General features: G+C 35.1%; 1 protein-coding gene and 1 long non-coding RNA gene across 5 annotated transcripts; one reads left to right on the forward strand and one right to left on the reverse strand.

The window, feature by feature from the left end:
* The first annotated feature begins 428 nt into the window (after window positions 1-428).
* Window positions 429-5,820, forward strand: LOC135790807 (cytochrome P450 4c21-like). Its single transcript, XM_065301085.1, has 15 exons — window positions 429-639; window positions 708-1,082; window positions 1,244-1,304; window positions 1,361-1,487; window positions 1,539-1,697; window positions 1,767-1,835; window positions 1,903-2,248; window positions 2,311-2,475; window positions 3,834-4,118; window positions 4,175-4,235; window positions 4,285-4,411; window positions 4,467-4,625; window positions 4,729-4,797; window positions 4,869-5,214; window positions 5,277-5,820. The coding sequence occupies exons 1-15, from the start codon at window positions 468-470 to the stop codon at window positions 5,435-5,437; spliced, it is 2,682 nt and encodes an 893-aa protein (XP_065157157.1). The 5' UTR covers window positions 429-467; the 3' UTR covers window positions 5,438-5,820.
* Window positions 5,821-6,319: 499 nt separating this feature from the next.
* On the reverse strand, window positions 6,320-13,319 carry LOC135790652 (uncharacterized). 4 transcript variants are annotated; one of them, XR_010547845.1, is made up of 7 exons: window positions 12,849-13,199; window positions 12,615-12,793; window positions 12,373-12,563; window positions 11,816-12,312; window positions 6,584-6,764; window positions 6,392-6,529; window positions 6,320-6,330 (listed from the first exon to the last, which is right to left on the reverse strand). It is a non-coding gene; the product is annotated as an uncharacterized lncRNA (long non-coding RNA). The 4 variants fall into 4 exon arrangements; XR_010547846.1 differs by lacking the exon at window positions 6,320-6,330 and adding an exon at window positions 13,206-13,319 and having other exon boundaries at window positions 6,358-6,529; window positions 12,849-13,150; XR_010547844.1 differs by lacking the exon at window positions 6,320-6,330 and having other exon boundaries at window positions 6,358-6,529.
* Between the last annotated feature and the right edge of the window lie 71 nt (window positions 13,320-13,390).

Consider the following 13,390-nt stretch of genomic DNA (forward strand, 5'->3'; position numbering starts at 1 on the left):
CAATTATTTAATTTACATACATGTAAAACAACAAATTCAGCTCACATTTTTCCTTTACATATGCAAATTAAAATAACAACGTACTTAAAAGAAAGTGAAAATATTACTTCCTTGAAAACCCAGACTGTCATTAATTGATGCACAATTATTTAATTACTCACCGATGCATTGAAATGTACATTCTTTTTATATCCTTGCAAGGTTTTGTATACGTCCCGTAAATCATTTTTTAAATTAATCACTAGCCGGTCGTCAATTTCTTGATTCAAATAATGTAATTGAGCATTATATATGCAAATGTTTTCTGAACCCACAAAAACAAATTACTATGTTTTATGAGTATATATTTAAATTATTTGTGAAATATCTCCTCCCAAAAGACGCATTTGTGACGCATTTTTGTTAATTAAAGCCTGCATCACTATATAACAAGTTAGACTCTTACTGTCCCAGCTAGTATCCACAAAATGTGGCTGCTAGTAATTATCGCTGTTTTATTAGTATTAACTACGTTTATTAAATCTTGCGACACGCATTCCATTTATCTGACATGGAAATATCCAAAATTGACGTCGTTTACCTATGTGCCGTTCTTGGGACACTTAGGTTTCCTAAAATACTCCTACATGCGAATGAAGGGTAGATGATAATAATCAAAAATCTTAAAGAAAGAATTTAAATAAAAATTGTTTATTTTAATTTTCCAGACATTTATGATTTCGTGGAGAGAACCTGCGCAGAATCTCCCAAGATGGTTTATTGTTTGGGCTTGAAAATGGTAACAGTTTACAAGCCTGAACATTTGGAAGTGATACTCACGCATCCAAATACACAGGATAAACCCTACTTGTACAATTTTATGGATCCTGTTATTGGTAATAGTTTACTATGCTTGAATGGTCACGCATGGCGAACACGCCGCAAGTTAATGAATCCCTTGATGCAACATGGAGTGATTGGATCATTCGTTGATGATGTTAACGCAAATGCTGAAAAATTGGCTGAGCAATTCAGTAGTAGGGCTGGGAAAATGTTTGATGCTAGTATAAAGATAGCTAAAAACAATCTGGACATGTTTATAAGTAAATAGTGAAGAAAAGTGGTAACACTGTTGATCAGTTGTGCGGAGAACTTATGCAATCAACATATCAGCATTGCAAATACTCTAGTTCTCTAGTATAACTGGGCAATTGTGTTGCCTTTTAGATAAAACTTCTCTATTTTGTTTTATTTTTGATTTCAGATGTTATTATGGGTGTTGACAATAGTGACGATAGAAAAGACGCATTTTATAGCATTCATACGTATGTTAATTAATTAATTATTAATTAATTATTATTAATTTTGAATGTATTTGTAGAATTACATCTTGTGTTATGCTGCGTATACTGGCAGTTCCTAAACACTTAAATTTTATTTATAATTTGACAAAAGAAGGAAAACTTGTCCACCACGCAGAGGAGTTGGGAAATAAAATAATGAGAAATGTATATTTGAGTTATAAAAATAATAACATCAAATAATAGTTCTTTTTATAGTTTTTCTACAAAAGAAAAGAAGATTATCAACGCATTACGGCAAATGACGCGGCGATTGATGACAACAGAACGGGCCGTCGCATGATAATCGAGCATCTAATTAAATTAAAGTTACCGGAAACCGATATTTTAAACGAATTGAATTTATTTTTGGTCGCTGTAAGTGTTTACACTTTAAATCTTTCTAGTATTTTAGTGAAAAACTACACAAAAAATAATTTCTTTTAGGGATTTGAAACAACTGCGTTTGCTATATCAATGGCACTGATTTCAATGGCAATGAATCCGGATATTCAAGTAAAAAAATATACTTTCATTAGTTTACTCGTAATTATAAATTATCATGCATTGTTTTGAATTATAGGAAAAAGTGTATAACGAAGTGATGGAAATTATTGGTGCAGATCGAAGTGTCTCACATAATGATATCTCACGCTTTGTTTACATGAAAAAAGTGATTCATGAAACACTACGCCTTTATCCTTCCGTTACGAATGTAGGCCGTATTACCACTGGTGAAGTAGAAATTGATGGGCACCTGATTCCGAAAAATACGCAGGTTATATTGAGTATTTTAACAGCTCATCGGTCACCATTATATTGGCCTGATCCCATGAAATTCGATCCGGAGCGGTTCAATGATGATGCTGTCAAACAACGCCACCGCTATAGTTTTATTCCATTTTTGGCTGGAACACGGAATTGTTTTGGTATTATTGCATAATTTACTTGACATTGGAATAAATTTTTATTCGTTTTTATTTTTTTATAGGTTTAACTTTTGCAATGATGAATATGACTATCGTGCTTGCAATTTTAGTGCGAAAGTTTAAGTTTTACACTTCGTATAAATCTCCTGAAGAAATAGAATTGGAGTTGTCCATTACTACAAAATGTGTTAAAGGTGTGCCATTACGTGCTGAGCTACGAAAAACTTAATTAAAACAAAAATTACGTGGAATTGTTATGTTTTTTGTTGTAAAATTGTTAATACGTCGTCAGTAGATTAATATAAATATAAATGTTCTTAAATTTTGCGTACCATTAAATTTTTTAATTACTGAACAGACTAACACTGACACAATTATCAAAATATTATAGTTTGCAGTTGAATTATCATGTAAGATGCAATAAATTAAAATGTTGCTGGCATAGTTTGCTTGCGTTTGCTCTTTACGTTACGTTGCGACGTAGTTTGTATAATAAATTAATAGTTTAATTAATACTACAAAAATTTTTCTTAACCTAATCTGGTTTACATAACCTTCAAAATACGAAAAATTACAGCAATTAAATATTTGGTCATATTATGCATACAAAATGTTACTCATAGTAAACAAACATATAAATAAAACAAAATCAAGGTTTCTTAAAAAGAAATTTATTATTTACAACATTTTTTCTCTTTCCAGCGTATTAAAAACTAAAAAACCTCTTTGTTCACTAAATTTCCCCACCAAAAATATAATCATCACTACATAGTATAAAGTAAAGTCGCTTTTTTTTCCGGTCCCTTTGTTCGCTTAAATATTTGAAACTACGCAACGGATTTTGATGCCGTTTTTTTTAATAGATAGAGTGATTCAAGAGGAAGGTTTGTATGTATAATAACATCCATTAAATAGTGGAGAAGTAGGTACTGTTATTTTTGAGGTTTCTAATGTGATGTCGTAAATACAAAGTTTTCGATTATTCCCGTCTGCTCTTTGTGCGATGCTTCGTAGCTTCCCCCTCCAAGCATAGACATGTGTATGTGTGTACGTGTGGGTTGAAGTTGACCGGTTGATGTTTTTGTTTGGAGAAGGAAAGTCGCTTTCTCTGTCTGTCTCTTTGTATGCTTAAATCATTGAAACTACGCAACGGATTTTGATGCGGTTTTTTACTTCCGTGCGAAGCCGGGGCAGGTCGCTAGTTAGTATATAAACAATAAAGTTTTGGCCTGCAAGTTCTTGCGTTAGGTGAACTAGCATCGAAATGTTGCTTCAATTAGCAATCGGCATCGCGTTTCTAACTTTATTAATTGTAGCATTATGCAACGCGCGCTCATTTTATTTAGTATGGAAGTATCCAAAATTGAAGTCGCTTTTTTATGTTCCTCTTATAGGACATTTGGGCTTTTTAAAATACAGCAACATAGGATTGAAAGGTACTAGTAAATAATTTGTAAATTTGTAACTTTTGTAACATTTATAACTCTGTTTCATAGAGCTCCCCGAGTTTTTCGAGAGAATATGTGCTGAAGGTGGCACAATGATCTTTTTTATGGGCATCAAATTAATAGGGATTTATAAACCTCATCACATGGAAGTGGTACTCAAACATCCCCATTCGCAGCAAAAGTCATACATCTACAATTTTTCGGAGAAGTTGTTAAAAATAGTTTATTACTGCTAAACGGTGGCCTGTGGAGGCAACGGCGCAAATTGCTGAATCCTTTGATGCAACACGGAGTGGTCGGATGTTACACTGAAGATGTTAACATATATGCTGAAAAGTTGGTGGATTTCTTCCGAAGCAAACCAAACGAAATGTTCGATGCAGCACCAGCTATAGCAAAAAACAACTGGGGCTTGTTTTTAAGTAATTGAAATATCACTTGTCTATTTAGTTATGCATATTACGCAATCTTCTTACAGCTGTGCTTGTTGGAGTGACACGTATCCAAGATAGTGAACAACTTCTGCACCATATAAACATGTAGGTAGTATTAATATAAAATGCATAATTTATGGTAGGATTTTTTTAGACTGACATCGCATGTCGTGTTACGATTTATAAAGATTTTCACCCACTGGGATTTTATTTTTAAATTGACAAAGGAAAGTAAACTGATTGAGAATACCCAGGCGTATTTTCAGCAAATATTGCCAAAAGTAGGTTTTATTGTGTTATACTACAAAAGCACGGCAAACATTAAATGGTTTTTAGTTCATAAATGAGAGGAAGGAAATTTATCATCAACTCGAAGAAACTGAAGTGTCCGTGGAAGGAAACTCACTTAAACGTCGCAAAATATTGGATCACTTATTAAGTTTGAAGTTGTCGGATCAAGTAATTTTAAACGAAGCAGCATTATTTACCGTTGCAGTGAGTTATTGTATAATGCACAACAACATTGATAAAGGAGTTGATGTCATGCGCTCAACTTTTCTGTGAATTTAAAAATTTAATTTGAACGTTTTTGTTGCAGGGATTCGAAACAACTTCTCTTACAATATCAATGGCCTTACTTTCAATGGCGATACATCCAAATATTCAAGTAAGACTGCCGTAACTGAAGATTTAGTTTAGTTAAGAGAAGCTTTCATATTATTTCGTTTTTAATTGCAGGAAAAAGTATACGAGGAAGTGATGGACATTCTAGGTGAAGACCGACGTGTTGAACACAACGATATCTCACGTTTAGTTTACCTAAAGAAAGTAATCAACGAAACATTGCGAATTTTTCCTCCTGTGGGTAATGTTGCACGAATCACAACCGATGAGATAGAAATTGATGGGCACGTGATTCCCAAAAATACGCATATTATATTGAGTATTTTAACTACCCATCGGTCACCACTATATTGGCCTGATCCCATGAAATTCGATCCGGAGCGATTCAATGATGATGCTGTTAAAGAACGCCACCGCTATGCTCATATTCCATTTTTAGGTGGCCCTCGCAACTGTTTTGGTAATGTTACAAAATTTGCAACAAATGTTTATATTTTTAAATATACTAATTTATTTTTGCAGGTGTGACTTTTGCAATGATGGACGTTTCTATTACACTTGCAGTCCTAGTTAGGAAATTTAAATGGTACACCACTTATAAATCTATTGAAGAAATTGAATTGGAATGGGCAGGGACAACAAAATGCGTTTCGGGTGGGTTTCTGCAAGCAGAACCACGATAAACCCAAGGAAATTAAATTATTTGATTATATTCTTTGAGATTTTCTATTTATAATGAATTAAAATGATTTAATTCAATTTGTCATTTAGATGTGGTACGCCAAACTCCATATCGAAACTTAACAGCTCATTTACAGTCGGGAACACTGCATGTTGACTGATAACCTTCAACGAGGGCATTTCCAATAAATATTGCAGTTTTTTCAATGCCTCAAACGCTGGTTTGGGTACACATTTACTGATATGTGTCCATTGCACCTGGAAAATCTTCTGCAGTTGATATTTAAGTGTAATTTTATAAATTCCTCCAAACGCCACAAAGTTTTCATAAATCCGTTTGTAGAAATACGTTGCGGAGTTATAATAAACTCTGCATAACGATTCATTCATGAATTTCACTTTGTAATGCATGATCTCCATGCAATAATTTGCTCTGCAACCTTCTAGGAATAATATAATAGAGTTGCCATTATCAATCCAGAATCCTGTCAATAATTGTTCCTTTGTTTCACTTTCATTTCCATTTTCTTCAACGTTTTTGATATTCTCTGTGTACATAAACAAGTTTTTAACCAGGACACTCGAATGAAACTGTTGATTGTAACAAAGAATATCACTAATCAAATAGTTGGCTATAGAAAGATCGTAGACAATCAGCAGGAGACGTTTGTATTTTACACTGGATTCATCATCGATGAATTTATCTAGTTTGAAACCAAGAGAAACTTGAATGTGTAAGTTTGTGTCTTCTTCGAATAACACAGCATCGACAAGCGGGGATGGGTAATGGTCTTGGTGGTAGTTCAAATGTATCTGTTCGATTGTCAACGGCGACATGAATTGTAGATTTTGATGCGGTGCTGTGATTTTCAGCGAATTTGTGTTTGTCGGATGTCTGAGAGGTTCGATTAGTTCTAAATGCATTCTGGAGTAAATAAATAGAGAGAGATCGTAACATGCAACCGCTAAAACAAGCGATTTTGGTTTGGTGTAGATTAATTTCGAAGGACGTGGGGAATTCGGACGAAATCGCTTCTTTGTGTGCCAAATAATGATGGAGTTAGGTCTGGTTCGTCATTATAAACACCAATTAACTATAAATTGAAGAAAATTTATATTTGTTCAAACTTAAAAGTTAAAATACCAACCTCAACGAATAGTCTATTATCGATTACAAATGATGAGAAGTCTGAGAGAGGTACATCAAAGAAAATATGCGCTTCATTTACGTGAATTTTTTTGCCATCTTTAATGTCTTTCAGAATTATTGGCTGGGTTTCATGTCTTGCTATGTTTGGTATGTTATATTGCAGGTAAACTGAAGAGAATCTAGAATTAAAGAGTTTAAAATACGATAAAAATGTAAAATAAAATTAAAATAATTTAGTTTACGAGATATTCGCAATTGTAAAAAATCGTCAAAATTTGAAAATTTTCAATTTTTAGCACTTTTAGTCACATTTTTCGACCTTTTACCCTACGATATTTAATTATTTTATATTCTAGTTTAAGCTGAGACTAATATCCCTCCAAAAGAAACAAGCAAAACATGCGAAGAGCGCACAAAAATAAAACAGAAGGACTAGCTGACCAAACAACCAGAGAACTATATGCAAACAGACTGAAGGAGAAAGTTACAAACAACAACATACAAGAAGGAGATAACGTTGATACGGCATGGGAAAGGCTGAAAAGCAACATACAACAGGCTGCCGAAGAAGCGCTAGGCAGGAAGACCATCAAGAAACCGAATCCTTTTGCTAAGAGAACTCCATGGTTCACCGAGGAAATCAAAATGAAATGCAAGGAAAAAAGCAGGCACACATTCAACACCTCACGCAAAGAACGCAAGAATCATACGAAAGTTACAAACAAATCCGCAGAGAAACGCACGAGTTAGTACGGAAGACGAAATCCGAACACTGGAGGATCTTCTCAAAACAACTAGAACATGACTTCTATGGAACCCAAAAGACAGTATGGAAGACCATAAGAAACCAGAGAAAAGAGCTCACAGAACTGGTACAAGCAAAGGGAATAGACAAAGAGACCTGGATAAACTACATCAAACATCTATACCGGGACACAAACCAGGAGAAACCTAATATCTCAGTCAACATACAACCTGATGAACCAACCATAGTAAGCATATCTGAGGTGGAAACAGAACTCGCTAAACTCAGAAACAGAAAAGCCAGTGGCCCGGACGGAATACCCAATGACCTCCTGAAATACGGCGAAGAAGTGCTCGCGGCCGAAATTACGAAACTTATCAACATCATCCTGAAGCATCAGAGAGTACCAACTGAATGGAAATTGAGCACACTAATAATGATGTTTAAGAAAGGAGATAAGCAAGAACCATCCAACTATCGAGGAATAGCTCTGCTAAACACCACCCTGAAACTAACAACTCGATTACTAGCGAACAAGATATTAGCACACACCACACTATCAGACGAACAACAGGGCTTCAGGAAAGGAAGGTCCTGTAACGACGCAATATTCATAATAAGACAGGTGAAGGAAAAAGCCGTGGAGTGGAACAAACCGGCTTTTCTTTCCTTCGTGGACCTAAGGAAAGCGTTTGACAGAGTGCAGCCCAAGACATAACCAGCATACTCCGAAAAAGAAACATCGCATCTGATATCATCAATACTATAAGGGACATCTACAACAACAACGAACTGCAACTAGCAATAGCCGAACAACGCACAGACCCCATAAAAGTAGGAACAGGGTAAGACAAGGCGATTCCCTAAGCCCCCTGCTATTCAACTTCATCATGGAAGAGATAATTGCAAGAGTCCGACGCTGTAAAGGATACCAGATGGGGGGGAAAGAGCTGAAAGTTGTGTGCTACGCGGACGATGCCGTGCTAATTTCCGATAGCGAAGACAACCTACAACGCATGATTCACCAGTTTAACATTGCCAGCAAAGCCCTCAACATGGAGATAGCAACAGAAAAAACCAAATGCATGGTCATCGCACCACATCCAATAAGATGCAAACTTGAAGTCGATGGACAAATCGTACAACAAGTGAGCGAGTTCCGATATCTTGGTATAAACATATCCAGCAGTGGAGGAGTGGAAAAAGAAGTAGCAGAGCAAGTTGAAAAGGGCCTGAGAATAGCAGGATGCCTAAGGAACACGATTTGGGACAACAAACATCTAAGAACAGAGACGAAAGTTTCCATCTACAAGGCAGTAGTCAGGCCCATATTTACATACTCGGCAGAAACGCGTGCAGAGACGACAACCACACAGAGATTGCTCACCACCGCGGAAATGAGGACACTAAGAAACATAGATGGCAAAACACTGCTCGACCGGATAAAGAACGAAGACATCAGAAGAGCGTGCAACAACATAGAAGACATAACACAATGGTGCAAAAGACGCAAAATCGAGTGGAACGAACACATAGAACGGATGGACGAAACCAGAATAGTCCGAATAGCCAGGGACAAATCGCCAAGGGAAAGCGATCCCTGGGAAGACCCCGAAAGAGATGGAGCGACCACCTAAACCCTGTCTGAAGTAGGAACAGGCAATATGCCTACAAAAGAAGAAGAAGAAGAAGAAGAAGATATTCTAGTTTAATAGAGAATTTTCCAAACTTTCATAATCAGCAATTTGGTTGTTATCTCTTTTAGTTTAAGAGATATTAATAATGGAAAATCGTCGATAAAAATTATTAAGCATCTTTTATCATCTCTCCGATTTCCGTTTTAACTATCCTATCTTATAGAGAATAGTCCGTAGATTATGATGCTACGATCTTAATTATCTCTTTTAGTTTACGAGATATTCGCGATTGAATAAAATGCGCAAAAATTGAAAAATGTGCCTTTTTAGTACTTTTAGTGGCGTTTTTTGATCTTTTAGTGTTGAAAATTTTATATTTTTATCTGATAGAGAATTTTTCAATCTTTCATAATCTTAATCAGTATTTGTTGGTTGTTATCTCTTTTAGTTTAACAGATATTAATTATCGAAAATCGTCGATAAAAATTATCAAGCACCCCCCCTTGGCAATTTTTTCTTAAGAATTAAAATGTGCAAAATTGAAAAATGTCACTTTTTAGTACTTTTAATCGCATTTTTGCTTTTTACCCTATAATATTATAGTATATTCCGAAAATATTCGGAATCAAGCGGCTTGTGGCAAGCTACGAAGCATCGTACAAAGAGGAGACGAAGATAATAGGAAACACTGTTTATTTGTGTTCTCTTATTCTCTCGCAGGCTAAACCATATAAACGAATACGTTTGTCTCTTTTTAGTGTCGTTTCATTAATTTTGAAATCACAACGATTTTAAAGAAGTTTTCACTTCAAAAATGATTTTGTACGTAATCTATATATATATAAAAAAAGTCGTGTTGGTTAACTCCTTTATAACTAACTAGCGACCTGCCCCGGCTTCGCACGGAAGTAAAAAACCGCATCAAAATCCGTTGCGTAGTTTCAATGATTTAAGCATACAAAGAGACAGACAGAGAAAGCGACTTTCCTTCTCCAAACAAAAACATCAACCGGTCAACTTCAACCCACACGTACACACATACGCACGTCTATGCTTGGAGGGGGAAGCTACGAAGCATCGCACAAAGAGCAGACGGGAATAATCGAAAACTTTACGACATCACATTAGAAACCTCAAAAATAACAGTACTTCTCCACTATTTAATGGATGTTATTATACATGTAAACCTTCCTCTTGAATCACTCTATCTATTAAAAAAAAAACGGCATCAAAATCCGTTGCGTAGTTTCAAAGATTTAAGCATACAAAGGGACCGGAAAAAAAGCGACTTTACTTTATACTATGTAGTGAAGAACGGCTAATCCAATTTAGCTAAAAATTGGTGGAGAGGTAGCTTAGGGCCAGGAGAAGGTAATAGGTTACTTTTTGAAGTGAAAACTTTTTTAAAAGGGCACTAAACGACACTATAAAGAGACAAACATATTTGCGTATATGGATTATCTTGCGGGAGAATAAGAGAACGCAAATACAAAGTTTTCTATTATCCCCGTCTAATCTTTGTGCGATGCTTCGTAGCATAGACGTGTGTATGTGTGTACGTGTGGGTTGAAATTGACCGGTTGATATTTTTGTTTGGAGAAGGTTACTAGGATACTTTTTGCAGTGAAAACTCCTTTAGAGAACACTAAACGACACTAAAAGGAAACAAACATATTCGCTTATATGGTTTAGCCTACGGGAGAAAAAGAGCACACAAATATAATGTTTTCTATTATCTCCGTCTGCCCTTTGTGCAATTCATAGCTTCCCCCTAAGCATAGACGTGCGATTCGTAGCGTCCCCCTAAGCATAGACGTGCGTGAAACGTTACATTTTTAAAGGAAACCGCAACCCAAATTAGTGTAAAAGGAAACAAACATATTCGCTTATATGGTTTAGCCAACGGGAAAAAAAGAGCACACAAATATAATGTTTTCTTTATCTCCATCTGCCCTTTGTGCACTTCGTAGCTTCCCCCTAAGCATAGACGTGCAATTCGTAGCGTCCCCCTAAGCATAGACGTGTGTATGTGTGTACGTGTGGGATGAAGTTGACCGGTTGATGTTTTTGTTTGGAGAAGGTTACTAGGATACTTTTTGAAGTGAAAACTTTTTTAGAGAACACTAAACGACACTAAAAGGAAACAAACATATTCGCTTATATGGTTTAGCCTACGGGAGAAAAAGAGCACACTAATAACGTCTCCTCTTTGTGCGATTCGTAGCTTCCCCCTAAGCATAGACGTGCGTGTGTGTGTACGTGTTGGTTGAAGTTGCCCGGTTGATGTGTTTGTTTGAATAGGACATAGTAAGTGTAGGATACTTTTTTTAAACGAGTTTTCTCCGTCTCTTCTTTGTGCGATGCTTCGTAGCTTCCCATGCAGCGACCAAAACGATCAAATCTTATCCGACAAAACCGTAATACAACTAGGATTGCGAATGAAAGGACTGAAGAAGAACAAGAAATTGCACGTGAAAAGCGAGGCGGAACAAAGTTTGCCGGGTCAGCTAGTATAATCATAAAATTGTCCTCTATAGAAAAAGTCTGAATATAAAAGCATTACACTTCAATTTTCGTAATTTTCGTTAGCAATTTGTTTTTTATCTGTTCTTAGTCACGTACAGAAATAAATACCAATCGATAAAGAAAAGGTGTGTTTATTTAGTGTGATTGTACTTCACATTAAGTACTTTTCTATTGACAACTGGGAATGAAATTAATCTTTAATTGTTTAATTGTTTTTACATCTGTCGTTTTAATGATTATGAGTGGTATTTAATTGCTTGTGACTGAAAGCAATTTGCATAAAAATAATAACTGATTAATTGCAAATTACCGAAGTACTTACTTTTGTTCGATCAAGTAATCGACCGGAAAGTTTCTCAAGGATTTCAACTTAATAACGATGGGTCGCAGTGAACTCAACAGTTGTGGCGTTGTCAGGTTTGATGTTGATAAGATAACGAAGAAATCGCTGATGTTTTCAACTGACTCATTCAATCTTAAAGTGCATAGTGCAGCATCAGTTAAGTAACATTCTCCGGAGACTTGGATTTTGCCTTCCTGTTTCATTTTTTGCTCAGTGTTTTTATTTACTTTTTGTGATTTTTTAGTACTGGTTCTACCAGGTTTTGTATTATTTTTCTCGTTTTTATCATTATTTTCTATTTTGTTTTGTTTTGAATTATCAAAGGTGTAATTATTAACATCATTTTCGGCTGGTTCCACATTATATTCTTCTGGTAGTGGTGAAGGAGCAGGAGGGACATATTGTTTACAATTAATTGTTTCGCCTTTTCTAACTTTTTATAATTTTCTGGAATCGAGAATGTAATAAACTAACATCTACAAAATAAATTAGTATTAAAATTAACATAATACGTTTTTCATCTTGAAATTAATTACCAAGAGGTTTCGTAATTGAATATATTGGTTTCATACTAAATCGCACGTATTTTTTTGAAATAAGTGGTAACATTGACCGCCTGACTATTTGTTCTTTCGAATAGGGATCATTTTCAAATGCTTCCACATAGCATTCGTTAGTAATATCTTCTTTTTTAATATAAAATATTTTTGTTTTTTCATTCTTTGCGCTGAAATATTAAAGTTTATTATAGAAAACTATTTGACTGTGTGCAATTTACTCATTGCTCATTTTCTTCGTGTTTTGTGAGATAACAATTTCTACCACAAAGTTTTTTAACTTCAACAAAGTTTCTGCTTCCAATGGCTCCATAATTTTATATTGCAACATAATTGGAATCCAAATCGTATTCTCACGAATCATATTTTTATAAATGAGGTTTTTAGATTCAAAATAAATCTAAAGTCATTAAGAATAAAATTTTTATAAACATTTTTGGACAGCTAATACATACTTTTGAAATCACGTCCCAATGAAGCACATCGATGTGAACTGATTCCATATCAGGAAACAACTTGTACTCAATGTGAAAAAAACCTGTGGGATTTCCCACTTCAATGGCATATTCAGGCAAAGGTGGTTCTTCGGTATCTGATTTTGTATCATTTGACCTTTTCAAAGTTTTTTTGGATGTTTGCTTTACGGTTTTTGATTCGCTTGATTTTTCACTGCTTTTGGCTGTCTTCTTTTTTGTTTCTTTTATTGAAGTGGTTCTGGTAATTTCTGGTGGTGAACGTGGCAAACCCAAGAGAAAACCTAAATCAATAATAGTCATGTCTTTTTATAATTGCAAATCAAAATAAAATGTTACTTTTTTATTAGTGTCATTAACGTAGATATGCTAGGCAACACACAAGGTTTTGTTTAAAATTTTTGACAGCGCGTTTTGAAGCGACACTAGCGACCTCTGCAAAATGTATATTTGAGTTTGCATTACTAAGAAATAACAAGTCCTTGAAAGATACTATGTGCATTAGCTGTCGAATTTTGTTTGTT

Source organism: Atheta coriaria, unplaced genomic scaffold (genome assembly GCF_025399875.1).
Source record: "Atheta coriaria isolate IRGN ID8LTWV9N9 unplaced genomic scaffold, Caltech_Dcor_3.1 hic_scaffold_4_pilon, whole genome shotgun sequence".
Classification (NCBI taxonomy): Eukaryota; Metazoa; Arthropoda; class Insecta; order Coleoptera; family Staphylinidae; genus Dalotia; species Dalotia coriaria.

Coding starts and splice junctions, on each gene's coding strand:
- LOC135790807 (XM_065301085.1), top strand. CDS start 468: ATGTGGCTGCTAGTAATTATCGCTGTTTTATTAGTATTAACTACGTTT. Junction 2,476..3,833: donor TGCTGAGCTACGAAAAACTT/AATTAAAACAAA, acceptor ATTTATAAACCT/CATCACATGGAAGTGGTACT. Junction 4,412..4,466: donor TTCAGCAAATATTGCCAAAA/GTAGGTTTTATT, acceptor AATGGTTTTTAG/TTCATAAATGAGAGGAAGGA.